At 37.2% G+C, this 21410-nt stretch overlaps 1 protein-coding gene across 2 annotated transcripts in view; it reads left to right on the forward strand.

Moving 5' to 3' along the window:
* Window positions 1–21410, forward strand: part of INTS4 (integrator complex subunit 4) — a 209721-nt gene that overhangs the window by 42987 nt on the left and 145324 nt on the right. For both annotated transcript variants that reach the window (XM_077113469.1, XM_077113471.1), the window contains one exon: window positions 1303–1420. In XM_077113469.1, the coding sequence (XP_076969584.1) occupies window positions 1303–1420 (118 nt within the window). The remainder of the gene's footprint in view (window positions 1–1302; window positions 1421–21410) is intronic.

Below are 21410 nucleotides of genomic sequence, written 5' to 3' on the forward strand. Positions count from 1 at the left end.
GTATTTGGGCTATTCCTAGTCTAACCTTTTCGTGTTGGAAGGGGCTGTTGATAATATGGGTATAGGGGGATGGAATTAGTTGATATTCTGGAGAGGCTGGCCTCTCTGCATTCAAGACTTATCTGGTCCTGGACCCATCTGGAGGTTGTAGGTTCTGGACAGTTACCCTAGTGCATGAAACCTTTGTAGAAACTAGATAAGGTCTTTTTTTAGGACTTCAAAAAAAAAAAGATTACCACACTTAATAATCCTTAATGCTAATCCATGCAGTTTTCATTTTCATTGATTATCTCTAAGTCTTTTTACACTTTGTTTGAAAAGATCCACCATTGCATTGGTTAATATATCTGTCTCTTAAGTTTCTTTAAGTCTTTAACAGTCTCCCCTTTCCCCTCATTCTGCTCTTTCCCCATGCTATTTATTGCTTGAAAACTGGGGCATTTTCATGTAGAATTTATCACATGCTGGGTTTGAATGGTTGCATCCTTATTTTACTTATGTTTATTTGCTCTTTATGGTACCCTTGTGAGTAAGGCAGTTCAGTTTTTGTACACCCTACAAGAAAGAATGGATTATCAGAGAGAAGGGAAGAAGAACACTAATATTTGACTGCCTATTATGTGCCCATTTCTGTTCTAGTTCTTTCAGTATCCCTCTGAGGTTTGTATTAACCTCTTTTCACAGATGATACCCAGGGAAGTTAGTCTGTGACTCTGTGTAGAAAGTCTGGGTTTCATAGCTAAATCTGGCTATTTCAAAGTCCTTTTTCTTTCTGCTGCCCCTTGCAGCTTAAGGTTAAGTTTCCAAGTAAATGATTTTCCCAAGGTTAGGTATGTGGTAAGTGGCATAGATGTGTCAGGGTATTAGGTTTGTGACTCTGTGTATGTTTTATCCCTTCCCTAGCCTCCTCTCATGTCCTTAGAAACTGTAAGTGGGAAGTGGGGATTTGGTCATAAAGGCACTTCATCCTTTGAGTATACATTTACTTAATTTTGTCTTTGGTATCAAAATGTATTCACTCTTAGCACTGGCAAAGTAATTGTAATCCCACCAGTACATTTCTGGCTAGAAATTAATGGTGTTAGGAAGGCATTAAAATAGTCTCACTTTGCAGTATTTGGGTATAACATTCTGATTGAGATGACCTCTCTTCCTTGAAGTATATCAAGTTAAATTTTTGGAAATGAAGCCTTAGTTTACTAAAATCATTGAATCTCTTCTGGGGTGTTAATTTCCCATGTTCCTGTTTGTAGGTTAGCTGAGAGTAGAGCACCATAGTAACAATCGCTTCTATTGTTCCAGGAGAATGATGCATCCGTGAGGCTGAAAATTGCATCTTTGTTGGGTTTGTTATCAAAAACTGCAGGATTTTCACCAGACTGCATTATGGATGATGCCATTAACATCTTGCAGAATGAAAGTAAGTTGCCATCTTAAAGCAGTGTAGTCAGAGTAGAAATTAGTTCCTTTGTTTAGAATTTTAGAGTATGGCAAAATTTAGTTGTGTTGGTTGCTATTGAAAGGGAATTTAAGGATACTGCAATGAAACCATTTACGTATGGTTACATTAGAATTAAACATACAATTATGTCTTAATAACCATCATTTATTGACCTCTTCCAAATACTGTATACTTAAGTTGTTTATGTGTGATGTAAGATAGATATCATCCCTATTTTATAGGTGAGGAATTTGAAGCTCAGAGAAGTTAACTTTTTCAGCATTACACAAAATATGGCAGTCTTGGGATTTATACCTAAGTGTGTCAGAAATGATGCTTTGTTCACTGTACTACACTAAGTCAGAAAATGTGAGAGGTGCTTTGCTGTTCATGTGGTCCATCATATTTTAGATCCCAAAAGAGTTAACATCTCCCAAGTTTTGTATACATTATGTTATTTCTTTTTCTAATTGTTCCTTATTGGTGCTTATTAAAATATTTTCTCACTTGTTAGGTGAAACTGAAAATTACTTTACCTTTTTTTTTTTTTTTACTTTTTGACTGTTTGTGTGGTTTTATTTGTATTCATGATTTTGTTATGGAGTTAGTGCCTCAACCATGATACCTATTTTAGAATTAAAAAAAAAGGAATCCTTTGTTGGTGTTTCTGAACATACCATAATTCTGTTCATTGATAGAATTGATTGCAGTTTCAAAGAATATTAATTTAGAATATAAATATTTTAACAAATATGGCTGTTTAAATATTGGGCAATATTTGGTCTATAAACTTCAGAGACCATAAAAGTAATAGGGGTACAAATAATTGTACAAATTCATTGTATAATTATTTAATGGTAACAAATATCATAAATTTCCGGGTCTTTGGCCAGATCGCTTCACATGTGAATTCTATCAAGCATTCAAGATAGAATTAGTACCAGTCCTGCTCAAACCCCTGAAAAAAAATTAAAAATTTACCTAACTCATTCTGTGAAACCAATATCACCCTTATACCAAAGTCAGACAAAGCCACCCAGGAGAGGGGTGGCACCCACCTCAGGTGGATTTCCTCCCTCAAGGAATTCAGACCCCAAGGTCTGGAAAATTGAAGAGGTTAAAGCCAGCCTACAATCTCTCCTCTGTCTCCACCACTTCCCCAGCAGGGAGAGTCTGCTGAAGTTAAAAGTACTGCATCATCTTATGCTGGTGGAACCTGCAGGCAGAAAAGTGCCACATACTGGGCAGCATAGGAAAAACACAGAGTCCAGAGACTTCATAGGAAAGTCTTTCAACCTTCTGGGTCTTATCCTCAGAGAAAACTGACACAGGTGACTCTTTCCTTCTGAGAGGAGGCAAGTTTGGTCTGGGAAAATCTGGCTGGGGTCTATAATACCTAAGTAGACCCTCCTAAGGGTGGAGGGGGGTAACCACCATAACAGGGAGGGCAAGAAACAAAAAACAAGAACTGAAAAATTCCGTTCTGTTAAACAAAACCTAAGCTAGTGGTCCAGAATAAGCTGAACTGAATGTCTAATAAAAGATAGACAACAAAGTCATCTGACAAGAAAATCTTAGGTAAAAGAAGTGAAACAGTCTCCAGAATAAACTAATTAAGGTAATTAAATGCCTAGACAACAGCAAAAAACAAATTACACTAGGAAAATTGAAGATATTGGCTCAGTCAAAGGAACAAACCAACAATTCAAATGAGATACAGGAGTTGAAACAGCTAATTCAGAATGTTTGAACAGATGTGGAAAACCTCATCAAGAGTCAAATCAGTGAATTCAAGGAGGATATAAAGAAGGCAAGGAACAAACAAAAAGAAGAAATCGAAAATATGAAAAAAAAAATCACAGAACTTCTGGGAATGAAAGACACGGTAGAAGAGGTGAAAAAAAGCAATGGAAACCTACAATGGTAGATTTCAAGAGGCAGAAGATAGGATTAGTGTACTGGAGGATGGGACATCTGAAATCTGACAGGCAAAAGAAAATATAGGGAAAAGAATGGAAAAATATGAGCAGAGACTCAGGGAATTGAATGACAACATGAAGGGCATGAATATACATGTTGTGGGTGTCCCAGAAGGAGAAGAGAGGGGTAAAGGAGGAGAAAAACCAATGGAGGAAATTATCACTGAAAATTTCCCACCTCTTATGAAAGAATTAAAATTACAGATTCAGAAGTGCAGCATACCCCAAAGAGAATAGATCCAAATAGACGTACTCTAAGACACTGACTAATCAGAATGTCAAAGGTCAAAGAGAAAGAGAGAATCTTGAAAGCAGCCAGAGAAAAGCAATCTATCACATATAAGGGAAGCCCAATAACTGCGTCGATTTCTCAGCAGAATTGATGGAGGTGAGAAGACAGTGGGATGATATATTTTAATTACTAAAAGAGCAAAACTGCCCATCAAGAATTCTGTATCCAGCAAAGTTGTCCTTTAGAAATCAGGGAGAAATTATACCATTTTCAGACAAAAAATCACTGAGAGACTTTGTGACCTAGAGATTGGCTCTGTCTTTAGTATTTAGAAATACTAAAGAGGGCACTATAGGCAGGTACGAAAAGACAGAAGAGAGAGGTGTGAAGAAGAGCTTAGAAATGAAGACTATCAATAAAGATGAAAAGAAGAAAAATTATATATGATGTATAAAATCCAAAAGGCAAAATGGTACAAGAAAGTGCTACCCATACTGTAATAACACTAGATGTTAATGGATTCAACTCCCCTATCAAAAGACATAGACTGGCAGAATGGATTAAAAAACAGGACCCATGTATATGCTGTCTACAGGAAACACGTCTTAGACCAAGGATAAACATAGATTGAAAGTGAAAGGTTGAGAAAAGATATTCCATGCAAATAACAATCAGAAAAGAGCAGGAGTAGCTATATTAATATCCAACAAATTAGACTTCAAATGTAAAACAGTTAAAGGAGACGAAGAAGGACACTATATATTAATAAAAGAAACAATTCAACAAGAAGACATAACAATCATAAATATCTATGCACCGAGCCAGAATGCTCCGAAATACATGCAGCAAACACTGAAAAGAGGAATAGACACAGCTACCGTAATAGTTGGAGACTTTAATTCCCCACTCTCATCAATGGACAGAACATCTAGACAGAGGATCAGTAAAGAAACAGAGAATTTGAATAATACAATAAATGAGCTAGACTTAACAGACATTTATAGAACATTACACCCCACAACAGCAGTGTGCTGGTTTGAATCTGTGGTGGACCCCAGAAAAGCCATGCCCGTTGATCCACATTCAGTATTGCTTGGTGAAAGCGTTTTGATTGTTTCCATGAAGATGTGACCCACTCAGTTATCACTGAGTGTCATCTTTTGATTAGATGATTTCCATGGAGGTGTGTCTCCACCCACTGAAGGTGGAGTTATTTGCTGAAATTGTTTAAAAGAAGAAACATTTTGGAGAGAGTCCCTTTTTGGTAGAGCCATGTGAAAGCCAGCAGATGCTGCCATGTTCGCCATGTGCCCTTCCAGCTGAGAGAGAAACGTTGAACGCCGTTGGCCTTCTTGAACCAAGGTATCTTTCTCCGGATGCCTTAAATTGAACATGTCTATAGACTTGTTTTAATTGGGAATTTTCTTGGCCTTAGAACTGTAAATTAGCAACTTATTAAATCCCCCTTTAAAAAGCCATTCTGTTTCTGATGTATTGTATTCCAGCAGCTAGCAAACTAGAATACACCTTTTGCTTAAGTGCTCATGGATCACTCTCAAGAATAGACCATATGCTGAGTCACAAGTCTCAATAAATTTAAAAAGATTGAAACAAAACACTTTCTCAGATCATAAAGGAATGAAGTTGGAAATCAATAATAGGCATAGTGCCAGAAAATTCACAAATATGTGGAGGCTCAACAACACACTCTTAAACAACTAGTGGGTCAAGGAAGAAATTGCAAGAGAAATCAGTAAATATCTCGAGGCAAATGAAAATGAAAACATGACATATCAAAATTTATGGGATGCAGCAAAGGCAGTGCTAAGAGGAAAATTTATTGCCCTAAAATGCCTATATCAAAAAAGAAGAAAGGGCAAAAATTGAGGAATTTAATGTCCACTTGGAAGAAGCAGAGAAAGAACAGCATAGAGAAAGAAAAGCAAACTAACCCCAAAGCAAGCAAAAGGAAAGAAATAATGAATATTAGAGCAGAAATAAATGAAGTTGAGAACATGAAAACAATCAAGAAAATCAGCAAAACCAGAAGTTAGTTCCATGAGAAAATCAATAGGATTGATGGACCCTTAGCGAGGCTGACAAAAAGAAGTGAGAGGATGCAAACAGATAAAATCAGAAATGGGAGAGAAGACATAAGCACTGACCTCACAGAAATAAAGGATGTAGTGAGAGAATACTATGAACAACTTTATGCTAATAAACTCGACAATGTAGATGAAATAGACAACTTTCTAGAAAGGCCTGAACAACCAGCATTGACTCGAGAAGAAATAGACGACCTCAACAAACCAATCACAAGTAAAGAAATTGAATCAGTCATTAAGAAGCTCCCCAAAAAGAAAAGTCCAGGACCAGATGGCTTCACATGTGAATTCTTTTTTTTTTTTTTGGCTTTTAATAAATGGGAATTTATTTCATTAGTTCTTCAGAGGAAAGGGAGCTAACTTTCAACTGAGGTTCTTTCTTATGAGGGAAGGCACAGGGTGATCTCTGCTGGCCTTTTCTCTAGGCCTCTGGGTTCCAACAACCTTCCCTGGGGTGATTTCTTTCTGCATCTCCAAAGGCCTAGGCTGATCTGTGAGTGTTGAGATGAGGTATGCTGAGGTGCTTGGGCTGTGCTACATTAAACTCTCTCATTTAAGCACCAGCCAATTAATCAAACATCATTCATTACAGCAGGCATGCCTCTTAGCCGACTGCAGATATAATGAGGAACAGATGAAATTCACATGCCATTGGCTCATGTCAACAGCAACAAAACTAGGTACCTTCACCTGGCCAACTTGACAACTGAATCTAACTTCCACATTCATGAAAGTACATTCTTATACTTGTATGATACTCTGTGGTCCATCATCTATAATACAGTGTGTTATTCAGTCCTATGTTTTATCTTTTAATTTATATTACAGCAGTATACATGAAAAATTTCTCCGTTTTTAACCACATTCACCAATATAATTCAGTTCTGTTAATAACATTCCCAATAATGTGCTACCATCACAACCACTGAACTTAAAAACTTTAAAATCAACCTAGGTAGAAATTCTGTACAAATTAAGCATCAATTCCGCATTCTTTACCTACTACTCTATCCCCTGACAAGTTGTATTCTAGATTCTAACTTGTAGAACTTGATTATTCTAATTAATTCATATCAGCAAATCATAGAAAATTTATCCTTTTGTGTCTGATTATTTTGCTCAACACCATGTCTTCAAAGTTCATCTGTATTGTCATATGCATCAGGACTTCATTCCTTTTTTTATGGCTGAATAATATTCCTTTATATCACATGTGAATTCTACCAAAACATTCCAGAAAGAATTAGAACCAATCCTGCTCAAACTCTTAAAAAAAATTGAAGAGATGAGAAAGCTACCTCTTTCTCCAAAGCGAACATCACCCTCATATCAAAGCCAGATAAAGATATTACAAAAAGAGAAAACTACAGACCAATCTCTCTAAAGAATATAGATGCAAAAATCCTCAACAAAATTCTAGCAGATTGAATCCCGCAGCACATTAAAAGAATTATGCGCCATGACCAAGTAGGATTCATCTCAGGTATGCAAGAATGGTTCAACATAAGAAAATCAATTAATGTAATGTACCATATCAAGAAATCAAAGTAGAAAAACCGCATGATCATCTTGATTGATGCAGAAAAGGCATTTGACAAAATTCAACATCCTTTGTTGTTGAAAACATTTCAAAGGATAGGAATAGAAGGGAACTTCCTCAAAATGATAAAGGGAATATGTGAAAAACCCACAGCTAACATCATCCTCAATGGGGAAAAATGAAAACTTCCCCCCTAAGGTCAGGAACAAGATAAGGATGTTCACTATCACCGCTGTTATTCAACATTGTGTTGGAAGTTCTAGCCAGAGAATTAAACAAGAAAAAGAAATACGAGGCATCAGAATTGGAAAAGAAGAAGTAAAACTCTCACTGTTTGCAGATGATATGATACTAAATGTCAAAAACCCTGAAGCATCCACAGCAAAACTACTAGAGCTAATAAATGAGTACAGCAAAGTGGCAGGTTACAAGATCAACTCTCAAAAATTTGTAGTGTTTCTATCCAGTAGTAATGAATAATCAAGAAAAAAATTCCATTTACAATTACAACTAAAAGAATAAAATATTTAGGAATAAATTTAACTAAAGTGACAAAAGACCTATACAAAGAAAACTACAAGAAATTGTTAAAAGAAATCACAAAAGACGTAAATGGATGGAAGGGCATACAGTGTTCATGGATTGGAAGACTAAATATATTTAAGATGTAATTCATTTACAGATTCATTGTAATACCAATTAAAATCCCCAAAACTTACTTTTCAGAAATAGAAAAACCAATAACCAAATTTATCTGGAAGGGCAGGGTGCCCCAAATAGGTAGAAGTATCCTCAGGAGGAAAAATGAAGTCAGAGGTCTCATGCCACCTGCTTTAAGGTGTATTATGAAGCTGCAGTAGTGAAAACAGCAGGGTACTGGCATAAAGACAGATATACTGACCAACAGAATTGAATAGAGTGTTCAGATATAGCCCCTCTCATCTATGGATGATTGATCTTTGATAAGGCAGTCAAGCCAACTCACCTGGGACAGAACAGTCTCTTCAATAAATGATGCTAGAGAACTGGATATCCATATGTAAAAGAATGAAAGAAGATCCATATCTCATACCCTACACAAAAATTAACTCAAAATGGATCTAAGACCTAAACATTAGATCTAAGACATAAAAATTTTAGAAGAAACTGTAGGGAAATATCTTATAAATCTTATAATAGGAGGCGGTTTCTTAGACCTTACACCCAAAGCATGAGCATTGATGAAAGAAAGAAATGGGAACTCCTCAAAACTAAACACTTTTGTGCATGAGAGAACTTCATCAAGAAAGTAAAAAGACAGCCTACACAATGGGAGACAATATTTGGAAATGATATATCAGATAAAGGTCTAGTATCCAGAATATATAAAGAGATTGTTTAACTCAACGACAAAAAGACAGACAACCCAGTTATAAAATGGGCAAAAGACTTGAACAGACACTTATCAGAAGGGGAAATACAAATGGCCAAAAGGCACATGAAAAGATGCTCAATCTGGCTTTTAGGGAAATGCAAATCAAAATCACAATGATATATCATCTCACACCCACCGGACTGGCCATTAGCAATAAAACAAAACAATAAGTGCTGGAGAGAATGTGGAGGAAGAGGCACACTTATTCACTTTTGGTGGGAATGTCAAATGGTACAGCCACTGTGTAAGGCAGTTTGGTGGATCCTTAGAAAGCTACTTATAGAATTACCGTATTCCCCAGCAATACCATTGCTAGGTTTCTACTCAGAGGATATGAGCGCAATGATACAAATGGATATTTGCACCGCAATTTTTATAGCAGCATTATTTACAATTGCGAAGAGAGGGAAACAGCCAAAATGTCCATCAGCAGATGAGTGGCTGTGTTAGTTAGATTCAGTTATCAACTTGGCCAGGTGAGCATACCTAGTCTTGTTGCTGCGGACATAGCCAATGGTGCGTGAACCTCATCTGTTGCCAATTACATCTGCAGTCAGCTAGGAGGCGTGTCTGCTGCAATGAGTGAGGTTTGACTTAATTGGCTGGTGCTTAAATGGGAGATTGCAACGTAGCACTGCTAAGCAGCTCAGCATTCCTCATCTCAGCACTAGCAGCTCAGCCCAGGCCTTTGGAGATGCAGAAAGAAGTCACCCCGGGAAAAGTTGTTGGAACCCAGGGGCCTGGAGAGAAGACCAGCAGAGACCATCTTGTGCCTTCCACGTAAGAAAGAACCTCAGTGGAATGTTAGCTGCCTTTCCTCTGAAGAACCAACAAAATAAATCCCCTTTTATTAAAAGCCAATCCGTCTCTGGTGTGTTGCATTCCGGCAGCTAGCAAACTAGAACAGTGGCTAAACAAGCTGTGGTATATACATATGATGGAATGTATACAGCTCTAAGACAGAATAAAGTTATGAAGTATGTAACAGCATGGATGAATTTTGAGTACATTATGCTGAGTGAAATTAGCTAGAAACAAAAGGACAAATACTATGTGGTGTCACTAATACAAACCAACATTAAATGAGTGAACTTGAAGAATTGAAGTTAAGAACTCAGGTTATCAAGGGATAGCAGTAGGGTAGAGATTGGCCAACTGGTGCTGAAGGGATGCAGATTGTGCAACAGGACTGATTGTAAAAATTCAGAAATGGATAGCACAATACTACCTGATTGTAGCACAATGATATAAGTACAGTGAATGAAGCTGAATGTGAGTATGGTGGAGCAAGAAGGTCTAGGGGTACATATGAAACCAGAAGGAAAGTTAGAGGATGAAGACTGAGACGGTATAATTTGGGAATGCCTGGAGTGGACAATGTACAAATCAAAAAATGTTTTCGTATGAGGAAGAAGAAATGAATGTCAATATGACAGGGTGTTGAAAGTAGATGGTATATGGGATAAAGTGCAGTCAATGTAAGTTAGGGTCTGTGGTCAACAGTAACATTGTAATATGCTCCCACTGAATGTAACAAAAGCATTATGCCAAAACTGAATGCCAGCATTGGGGAGAGTGGGGAAGGAGTATATATTCTTTGTGGAAGTAAAGGAAATGTATTCAGATAGAGTATGGTGGCAAAGGCAGGTCTATACATTTAGATTGGATTGTATGATGTGTGAATAAAATGATTTAAAAATGAACAGAGGGTGGGCCATGGTGTCTCAGCAGGCAGAGTTCTCACCTGTTATGCCAGAGGTCCGGGTTTGATTCCTGGTACCTGCCCATACAAAAACAAAACAAAACAAAACTGAACAGAGAAACAAGTGGTAGAGAAAATGCGGAGAAAAAGATGTACCTTTTCACTGTTGCTAGGGAAATGAGAGATGCAGCCCCCTGAAGTGCAGAGTGGTGGTTCCATAGGAGCCTATGGTTGGGTTTGCCATATGATTCTGAAAGCCTGTTGCTCAGTATATACCTGGAGGTACTGACTCTGGGGACAGAGATGAACATTTGCACAGTGCTGTTTCTGGCAGCAGTGTTCCTAATTCACAGTGAATGCAGGTGGCCTAAGGGTACAATGTATGAGGAATGGGAGAGGGAACTATTGTATACCCACACAACGTATTACTGAGCAGCCGCAAGAAGGAATGAAGTTGTGAGGCATACACCTAGGTGAATGAACCTTAAGATCTGTATGTTGAATGAAATGTCAGGAACAAAAAGACAAATATTATTCCTCCCGTCATACGGGCTAAGTATAATATAAAAGTTTGGTGAACTAAAGTTGAGAGATGGGTTATCAGGTTGGTACTTACTGTAAAGCATCCTAAATTGTAAGCTCTTACAGCAGTCACATATATTCAGGAGGTGTAACTGTTATTTCTGAGATTCTGAGCTGTTTGTTTATAACTTGATCTGTCCCAGAAACTTCAGGTATTTATTTGACACCTGAGACTCAGAGTTAGAGCTCTGAAACTATGAAAGTCAGCAGTACCCCTTACAGGATCTGTTTAAAACGTTGAAAAAGTGAACAGACATTGAGTAGAGATACGAATGAGGCTAATCTGGATAGGACTAAGGTGTATCAGAAAACTGAGTAGAGGATGATATGGTTCATATTTTTAAAACTTCAACTTCTGTGTGGTACTAAAGGTAGAGGTGTTTATTTGGTGAAAAATTTATATTTTGGGTAGTGCATTTCCTAATATAACTTGTATGGTCAGTTTAATTGAACACCGTAAGTATATGGAACTTGAATACGGTGTGTTGATTTGTCCACATTAGTATGATGCCCCGATAAGTCCCAGAGTGATGTGGGCAGTGAATAAAGAAGTATTTGCAAAGTTCCCTTGGGGAGAATGGGGAGAAAGGAAATACTCATCTTCCCCATTTGGAGAATTTCTAATATTCTCATAGGCAGTAGGGACAACCAAATCAATAGGCCAAGACCTTGATCTTGGAGTTTGCCCCTATGAAACTTATTCCTGCAAAGGAAAGGCTAAGCCTACTTAAAATTATGCCTGAGAGTCACCTCAGAAAACCTCTTCTGTTGCTCAAATGTGGCCTCTGTCTCTAAGCCAACTCAGCAGGTGAACTCACTGCTGTTGCCCCTACTGGGACATGACTCCTACAGTAGAAATCTCCCTGACAACATAGGACCGTAATCCCGGGATAAGCTCAGCATCATGAGATTGAGAAAGCCTTCTTGACCAAAAGGGGAAAGAGAGAAATGAGACAAAATAAAGTTTCACTGGCTGACAGATTTCAAACAGAGTCTAGATGTTATCCTGCAGGTTATTCTTATGCATTATATAGATATCTCTTTTTAGTTTATGCTGTATTAGAGCGGCTAGGGGAAAGTACCTGAAACTGTTGAGCTGTGTTCTCGTAGCCTAGATTCTTGAAGATGATTGTATAAAGATAGAACCTCTCCAGTGTGACTGTGTGATCGTGAAAACCTTGTGTCTGATGCTTCTTTTATCCAGAATGTGGACAGATGAGTAAAAAATATGGATAAAAAATTAACCAAATAATAGGGGAGACAAAGGGTAAAATAAGTTGGGTAGATGGAAACACTAGTGGTCAGTGAGAGCAAGGAGTAAGTTGTATGGTATGTATGAGTTTTTTCTTTTTATCTCTTTTTCTGGAGTGATGTAAAAGTTCTAAAAAATGATCATGGTGATGAATACACAACTGTGTGGTGGTATTGTGAGCCATTGATTGTACACCATGTATAGAATGTATGTGTGTGAAGATTTCTCAATTTAAAAAAATGGGTCATTGACTGCAGTTGAAAATTTTTAAATTTTATTAGAAACAACTTTTTATCAAAATTTTACTTGTGTGGAATTTTTATCCAAGACTTTTACATCACAGGAAACAATGAAAATATCTCTTTTGGTGGGGAGGGGTGTCTGTTTTATTGAAAGAACAATATATTAATATTAAAGTAATTAAAAATATTTTGTACTATTTACACAAAATACTTTGCCTTATATACTATCTTCTATTTATATACTTTTATTCAGTGTTTTAACATAATTACATTACAATTAGGTAGTATTGTGCTGTCCATTTTTTTTTTTTTTTTTTAGAAATCATACCATTCTACATACGCAATCAGTAATTCTTAACATCATCACATAGATGCATGATCATCGTTTCTTAGTACATTTGCATCAGTTTAGAAGAACTAGCAATATAACCGAAAAAGATATAGAATGTTAATATAGAGAAAAAAAATAAAAGTAATAATAGTAAGAACAAAACAAAACAAAACAAAACAAAAACATATAGCTCGGATGCAGCTTCATTCAGTGTTTTAACATGATTACTTTACAATTAGGTATTATTGTGCTGTTCATTTTTGAGTTTTTGTATCGAGTCCTATTGCACAGTCTGTATCCCATCAGCTCCAATTACCCATTTTCTTACCCTGTTTCTAACTCCTGCTGAACTCTGTTAGCAATGACATATTCCAAGTTTATTCTCGAGTGTCGATTCACATCATTGGGACCATACAGTATTTGTCTTTTAGTTTTTGGCTAGACTCACTCAGCATAATGTTCTCTAGGTCCATCCGTGTTATTACATGCTTCATAAGTTTATCCTGCCTTAAAGCTGCATAATATTCCATCGTATGTATATACCACAGTTTGTTTAGCCATTCTTCTGTTGATGGACATTTTGGCTGTTTCCATCTCTTTGCAATTGTAAATAACGCTGCTATAAACATTGGTGTGCAAATGTCCGTTTGAGTTTTTGCCCTTAATTCCTTTGAGTAGATTCCCAGCAATGGTATTGCTGGGTCGTATGGCAATTCTATATTCAGCTTTTTGAGGAACCGCCAAACTGCCTTCCACAGTGGTTGCACCATTTGACATTCCCACCAACAGTGGATAAGTGTGCCTCTTTCACCGCATCCTCTCCAGCACTTGTCATTTTCTGTTTTGTTGATAATGGCCATTCTGGTGGGTGTGAGATGATATCTCATTGTGGTTTTGATTTACATTTCTCTAATGGCCAGGCACATTGAGCATCTTTTCATGTGCCTTTTGGCCATTTGTATTTCCTCCTCTGAGAGGTGTCTGTTCAAGTCTTTTTCCCATTTTGTAATTGGGTTGGCTGTCTTTTTGTTGTTGAGTTGAACAATCTCATTATAAATTCTGGATACTAGACCTTTATCTGATATGTCGTTTCCAAATATTGATACCCATTGTGTAGGCTGTCTTTCTACTTTCTTGATGAAGTTCTTTGATGCACAAAAGTGTTTAATTTTGAGGAGTTCCCATTTATTTATTTCCTTCTTCAGTGCTCTTGCTTTAGGTTTAAGGTCCATAAAACTGCCTCCAATTGTAAGGTTCATAAGATATCTCCCTACATTTTCCTCTAACTGTTTTATGGTCTTAGACCTAATGTTTAGATCTTTGATCCATTTTGAGTTAACTTTTGTGTAGGGTGTGAGATATGGGTCTTCTTTCATTCTTTTGCATATGGATATCCAGTTCTCTAGGCACCATTTATTGAAGAGGCTGTTCTGTCACAGGTGAGTTGGCTTGACTGCCTTATCAAAGATCAAATGTCCATAGATGAGAGAGTCTATATCTGAGCACTCTATTCGATTCCATTGGTCGATATATCTATCTTTATGCCAATAACATGCTGTTTTGACCACTGTGGCTTCATAATATGCCTTAAAGTCAGATAGTGCAAGACCTCCAGCTTCGTTTTTTACCCTCAAGATGTTTTTAGCAATTCGGGGCACCCTGCCCTTCCAGATAAATTTGCTTATTGGTTTTTCTATTTCTGAAAAATAAGTTGTTGGGATTTTGATTGGTATTGCACTGAATCTGTAAATCAATTTAGGTAGGATTGACATCTTAACTATATTTAGTCTTCCAATCCATGAACACGGTATGCCCTTCCATCTATTTAGGTCTTCTGTGATTTCTTTTAACAGTTTTTTGTAGTTTTCTTTATATAGGTTTTTTGTCTCTTTAGTTAAATTTATTCCTAGGTATTTTATTCTTTTAGTTGCGATTGTAAATGGGATTCGTTTCTTGATTTCCCCCTCCGCTTGTTCATTGCTAGTGTATAGAAATGATACAGATTTTTGAATGTTGATCTTGTAACCTGCTACTTTGCTGTACTCATTAGCTCTAGTAGTTTTGTTGTGGATTTTTCCGGGTTTTTGGCATATAGTATCATATCGTCTGCAAACAGTGATAGTTTTACTTCTTCCTTTCCTATTTTGATGCCTTGTATTTCTTTTTCTTGTCTAATTGCTCTGGCTGGAACCTCCAACACAATGTTGAATAATAGTGGTGATAGTGTACATCCTTGTCTTGTTCCTGAGTTCCTGATCTTAGGGGGAAAGTTTTCAGTTTTTCGGCATTGAGGATGATATTAGCTGTGGTTTTTTCATATATTCCCTCTAACATTTTAAGGAAGTTCCCTTGTATTCCTATCTTTTGAAGTGTTTTCAACAGGAAAGGATGTTGAATCTTGTCAAATGCCTTCTCTGCATCAATTGAGATGATCATGTGATTTTTCTGCTTTGATTTGTTGATATGGTGTATTACGTTAATTGATTTTCTTATGTTGAATCATCCTTGCATACCTGGGATGAATCCTACTTGGTCATGATGTATAATTCTTTTAATGTGTTGTTGAATACGATTTGCTAGAATTTTATTGAGGATTTTTGCATCTATATTCATTAGAGAGATTGGTCTGTAGTTTTCTTTTTTTGCAATATCTTTTCCTGGTTTTGGTTTGAGGGCGATGTTGGCTTCATAGATGAATTAGGTAGTTTTCCCTCCACTTCGATTTTTTTGAAGAGTTTGAGGAGAGTTGGTACTAATTCTTTCTGGAATGTTTGATAGAATTCACATGTGAAGCCGTCTGGTCCTGGACTTTTCTTTTTAGGAAGCTTTTGAATGACTGATTCAATTTCTTTACTTGTGATTGGTTTGTTGAGGTCATCTATTTCTTCTTGAGTCAAAGTTGTTTGTTCATGTCTTTCCAGGAACCCGTCCATTTCCTCTAAATTGTTGTATTTATTAGCGTAAAGTTGTTCATAGTATCCTGTTATTACCTCCTTTATTTCTGCGAGGTCAGTAGTTATGTCTCCTCTTCCATTTCTGATCTTATTTATTTGCATCCTCTCTCTTCTTCTTTTTGTCAATCTTGCTAAGGGCCCATCAATCTTATTGATTTTCTCATAGAACCAACTTCTGGCCTCATTGATTTTCTCTATTGTTTTCATGTTTTCAATTTCATTTATTTCTGCTCTAATCTTTGTTATTTCTTTCCTTTTGCTTACTTCGGGATTAGTTTGCTGTTCTTTCTCCAGTTCTTCCAAATGGATAGTTAATTCCTGAATTTTTGCCTTTTCTTCTTTTCTGATATAGGCATTTAGGGCAATAAATTTCCCTCTTAGCACTGCCTTTGCTGCGTCCCATAAGTTTTGATATGTTGTGTTTTCATTTTCATTCGCCTCTAGGTATTTGCTAATTTCTCTAGCAATTTCTTCTTTGACCCAGTCGTTGTTTAGGAGTGTGTTGTTGAGCCTCCACGAATTTGTGAATTTTCTGGCACTCCGCCTATTATTGATTTCCAACTTCATTCCTTTATGATCCGAGTAAGTGTTGTGTATGATTTCAATCTTTGTAAATTTGTTAAGACTTGCTTTGTGATCCAGCATATGGTCTATCTTTGAGAATGATCTATGAGCACTTGAGAAAAAGGTGTATCCTGCTATTGTGGGATGTAATGTCCTATAAATGTCTGTTAAGTCTAGCTCATTTATAGTAATATTCAGATTCTCTATTTCTTTATTGATCCTCTGTCTAGATGTTCTGTCCATTGATGAGAGTGGTGAATTGAAGTCTCCAACTATTATGGTATATGAGTCTATTTCCCTTTTCAGTGTTTGCAGTGTATTCCTCACGTATTTTGGGGCATTCTGGTTCGGTGCATAAATATTTATGATTGTTATGTCTTCTTGTTTAATTGTTCCTTTTATTAGTAGATAGTGTCCTTCTTTGTCTCTTTTAACTGCTTTACATTTGAAGTCTAATTTGTTGGATATTAGTGTAGCCACTCCTGCTCTTTTCTGGTTGTTATTTGCATGAAATATCTTTTCCCAACCTTTCACTTTCAACCTATGTTTATCTTTGGGTCTAAGATGTGTTTCCTGTAGACAGCATATAGAAGGATCCTGTTTTTTAATCCATTCTGCCAATCTATGTCTTTTGATTGGGGAAATCAGTCCATTGACATTTAGTGTTATTACTGTTTGGATAATATTTTCCTCTAACATTTTGCCTTTTGTATTATATATATCATATCTGATTTTCCTTCTTTCTACACTTCTCCATACCTCTCTCTTCTGTCTTTTGTATCTGACTCTAGTGCTCCCTTTAGTATTTCTTGCAGAGCTGCTCTCTTGGTCACAAATTCTCTCAGTGACTTTTTGTCTGAGAATGTTTTAATTTCTCCCTCATTTTTGAAGGATAATTTTGCTGGATATAGGAATCTTGGTTGGCAGTTTTTCTCTTTTAGTAATTTAAATATATCATCCCACTGTCTACTAGCTTCCATGGTTTCTGCTGAGAAATCTACACCTAGTCTTATTGGGTTTCCCTTGTATGTGATGGATTGTTTTTCTCTTGCTGCTTTCAAGATCCTCTCTTTCTCTTTGACCTCTGACATTCTAACTCGTAAGTGTCTTGGAGAATGCCTATTTGGGTCTAATCTCTTTGGGTTGCGCTGCACTTCTTGGATCTGTAATTTTAGGTCTTTCATAAGAGTTGGGAAATTTTCAGTGAAAATTTCTTCCATTAGTTTTTCTCCTCCTTTTCCCTTCTCTTCTCCTTCTGGGACACCCACAACACGTTTATTTGTACGGTTCATATTGTCCTTGAGTTCCCTGATACCCTGTTCAAATTTTTCCATTCTTTTTCCGATATTTTCTATTTCTTTTTGGAATTCAGATGTTCCATCCTCCAAATCACTAATTCTATCTTCTGTCTCTTTAAATCTATCATTGTAGGTATCCATTGTTTTTTCCATCTTTTCTACTTTATCCTTCACTTCCATAAGTTCTGTGATTTGTTTTTTCAGTTTTTCTATTTCTTCTTTATGTTCAGCCCATGTCCTCTTCATGTCCTCCCTGAATTTATCGATTTCATTTTTGAAGAGGTTTTCCATTTCTGTTCGTATATTCAGCATTAGTTGTCTCAGCTCTTGTATCTCATCTGAACTTTTGTTTTGTTCCTTTGACTGGACCATGTTCTCAGTTTTATGAGCGTGAACAGTTATCTTCTGCTGCTGGCGTCTGGGCATTTAGTCAGATTTCCCTGGGTGTCGGACCCAACAAGGTTGTAAGATTTTTCTGTGAAATCTCTGGGTTCTGTTTTTCTTACCCTGCCCAGTAGGTGGCGCTCGTGGCACACGTTTGTCTGCGGGTCCCACCAGTAAAAGGTGCTGTGGGTCCTTTAACTTTGGAAAACTCTCGCCGTCCGGGAGGTTCGCTAGCCGAAGCCTCTTGGAAGAGTGCCAGCCGGCCCGGGGTCCGAACGCGGGGAGGGTCGCTGGCCGCCGCAGCCCGGGAAAGCTCCAGTCCGAATTTCCTAGTCGGCCCGGGGCTCCAAGCTGGGCGGGAGGGCGCCAGCCGCAGTGGCCCGCCTGGGAGTGTGCACCATTCCCAGGGAGTCACTGGTTTGGAAGGTGCCCCCTCCCCTGTCGCCGTTCTCCGCGGCCTAGGGATTTCCGATCCAATTCTCTCAGTTGGTCCGGCGGGCCGCGCGTGGTGTGGGCGCCAGCCGCCGCGGTTTGAGGGGACCGCCTGTCCAATTCTCCCAGCCGACCCGGGAAGGGGGAAGGGAGTGACTCCGGCTGCTTGCTGCCCCGCCCGGTCTATATACTTTTATATAGTTGTACTTATAATGAGTGTACCATTTTACATCTTACTGTATTCACTTAATATTGCATATAAATTTTCCATGTTTTTATGTCATCTTTATAATATTATATTGTTGATCATGTATTAAACACCAGTAGTGTTTAATGCAGTAGCATGTTTTTAATTTTTTCCCTTGTAGATGAGGGCAGAGCAAATCTGTTTCTTCTTTTTTTTTGTTGTGTATTTTTTTTTTTAATTAAAAAAAATTTTATAGTGAAATATAACATTTATACAAAAAAGCAACACATTTCCAAGTACATTTTAATAAGTAGTTATGGAACAGATTTCAGAGTTTGGTATGGGTGACAGTTCCATGATTTTTCATTTTTTTCTTCTAGCTGCTCTAAGACACTGGAGACCAAACAAAATATCAATATAATGATTCAGCAATCATACTCATTTGTTAAATCCTGTTTTCTGTGTTATAGTCCTTCTCTTTGTTTTCTTTTTTGGTGAAAAATAACATATTTACAAAATAAAGCAATAAATTCAAAGTACATCACAGCAATTAGTTGTAGAATAGATTTCAGAGTTGGGTATGGGTTACGATTCCACAATTTTAGGTTTTTACTTCTAGCTCTCTAAGGTACTGGGGACTAAAGGAAATATCAGTATAATGATTCAGCAATCAGACTCATTTGGAGACTAAAGGAAATATCAATATAATGATTCAGCAATCATACTTATTTGTTAAACCCTACCTTTACTGTATAATTCCACCATCACCATTGATCTTTCTCCCACTCTTTAAGGGTATTTAGGCTATAAGTATTCTAACCTTCTCATGTTCGAAGGGGCTGTTGATAATATCAGGTAGGGGGATGGAACTAGTTGATGTTCTGGAGAAGTTGACTCCTCTGCATTTCAGAACTAATCTGGTCCAGAGACCCATGTGGAGGTTGTAGGTTTCTGGAAAATTGCCCTACTGCATGGAAACTTTATAGAATCTTATATATTGTCCTAGGTATTCTTAAGGATTGGCAGGAATGGTTTTGGCTGGGTTTGGCAAGTCATGATAGGTAGCAATGTCTAACTGAAGCTTGCATAAAATGACCTCCACAGTAGCCTCTTGACTCTATTTGAACTCTCCCAGCTACTGATACCATAATTATAACACTTCTTCTCCCCGTTTTGGTCAGTATGGCATTGCTGATCCTATGGTGCCAAGGCCAGGCTCATCTCTGGGATTTATCTGCCATACTACCAGGGAGACTTTCACCCCTGCTTGTCATGTCCCATGTACGGGTGAAGGGCAATGATTTCACTTGCAGAGTTGGGTTTAGAGAGATTGAGGCCACATCTGACAACAAGAAGTCCCTGAGAAGTAACTCTTAGGCATGCCTATAGGTAGGCTAAGTTTCTCCATTATATACATAAGTCTCACAAAGCAAGCCTCAAGATCAAGGGCTTGGCCTATTGATTTGGGTGTCCCTAATGGTTAACACAGTATCCATGGTTTCCCTAGTGGTAAAGTTGAATAGTCCCATATTTTTTCTCCCATCCCTGAAGGGACTTTGCTGATACTTTTTGATTATCTGCTTAATATACTCTGAGATGTATCCAGGCATTACATTAAGTTATACAGGATTAAAGGCTCTCATTCTTATTCTGGAATCCCTGTGTTTGGATTGTTTAAATGATCTATCCAGACAAGTTGGATTAGATTATGTGCTACAGAAAATATGTTTTAAACAAAATAAACCTTTCTACCTTTGATCTCAAAGAGTAGGTGAATTTTAAAATTATGGACAATGTCTTCTTTATTCCAGTGTTCTGAATTACCTTAATTCTGACATGGTTGGCTTTATTCTTATCTCTAAATACCTGGTTATACATATGTAAAACAGCCTCTCAAAATCCAAAAATCACAATTACTGTCTGGACTAAATATGACTTACAATCTAGGCCTCAGTTTTCTTTTAAGTATTTTCTAAATGAGATCATACAATATCTATTCTTTTGTTTCCGGCTTATTTTGCCTCACCAGATGTCCCACAGTTTCATTCACATCATTGCATGTCTTACAACTTTGTTCCTTTTTGTAGCAGCACAATGTTTGATCATATGTATACACCATCATTTGCCAATCTTCTTCTCAGTCAGTGCATCTTTCAGCCACCTCCAACTACAGGGCCTCATGAATGATGTACAAAGTCAACAGTCCATCAACACTCTCAATTATAAATGATTTCATTGTTCCCAAGAGAAATATAACCAATAAACACACCTTCACCAAGTAGAAAATCCAAATCTTCCTTTAACTCTTATCACTCACCTAATTATATAGTTCTGGTATTACTATGGTACTGTTGATGTTTTCCCATTAAACATAGCCTATAGCATGCAATAGTATTTTCCCCCATACCCCCAAATTATATACTCTTTCTACAAAATTCATACCTTTGCAGTAGTTCATGCAAGAACTTATTTGTATTTGTAGTTTAAATTGGTGGGACACATAAGTCTATACAACACCTTTCAATCATGTTTACCTTATAGAACCACTAGGGAACCACCTTCACTTCTGCCTATTCCTTTACGATTAAGGTCAACCTTATTAGCAAACTATTTACTCATCTCTAGCTTCTGTGTTTCTCTGGGTTCCTATTGTTAAGTGTATTTCTTAGGATAAATTCCTGGGAAGGTAATTACTGAGTCTGAGAGTCCAAACATATTAATGACCCATTGGTAAGTGTTACCATATTGCTTTTCAAAAGGGATATTTCAAT

Source organism: Tamandua tetradactyla, chromosome 8 (assembly GCF_023851605.1).
Source record: "Tamandua tetradactyla isolate mTamTet1 chromosome 8, mTamTet1.pri, whole genome shotgun sequence".
Classification (NCBI taxonomy): domain Eukaryota; kingdom Metazoa; phylum Chordata; class Mammalia; order Pilosa; family Myrmecophagidae; genus Tamandua; species Tamandua tetradactyla.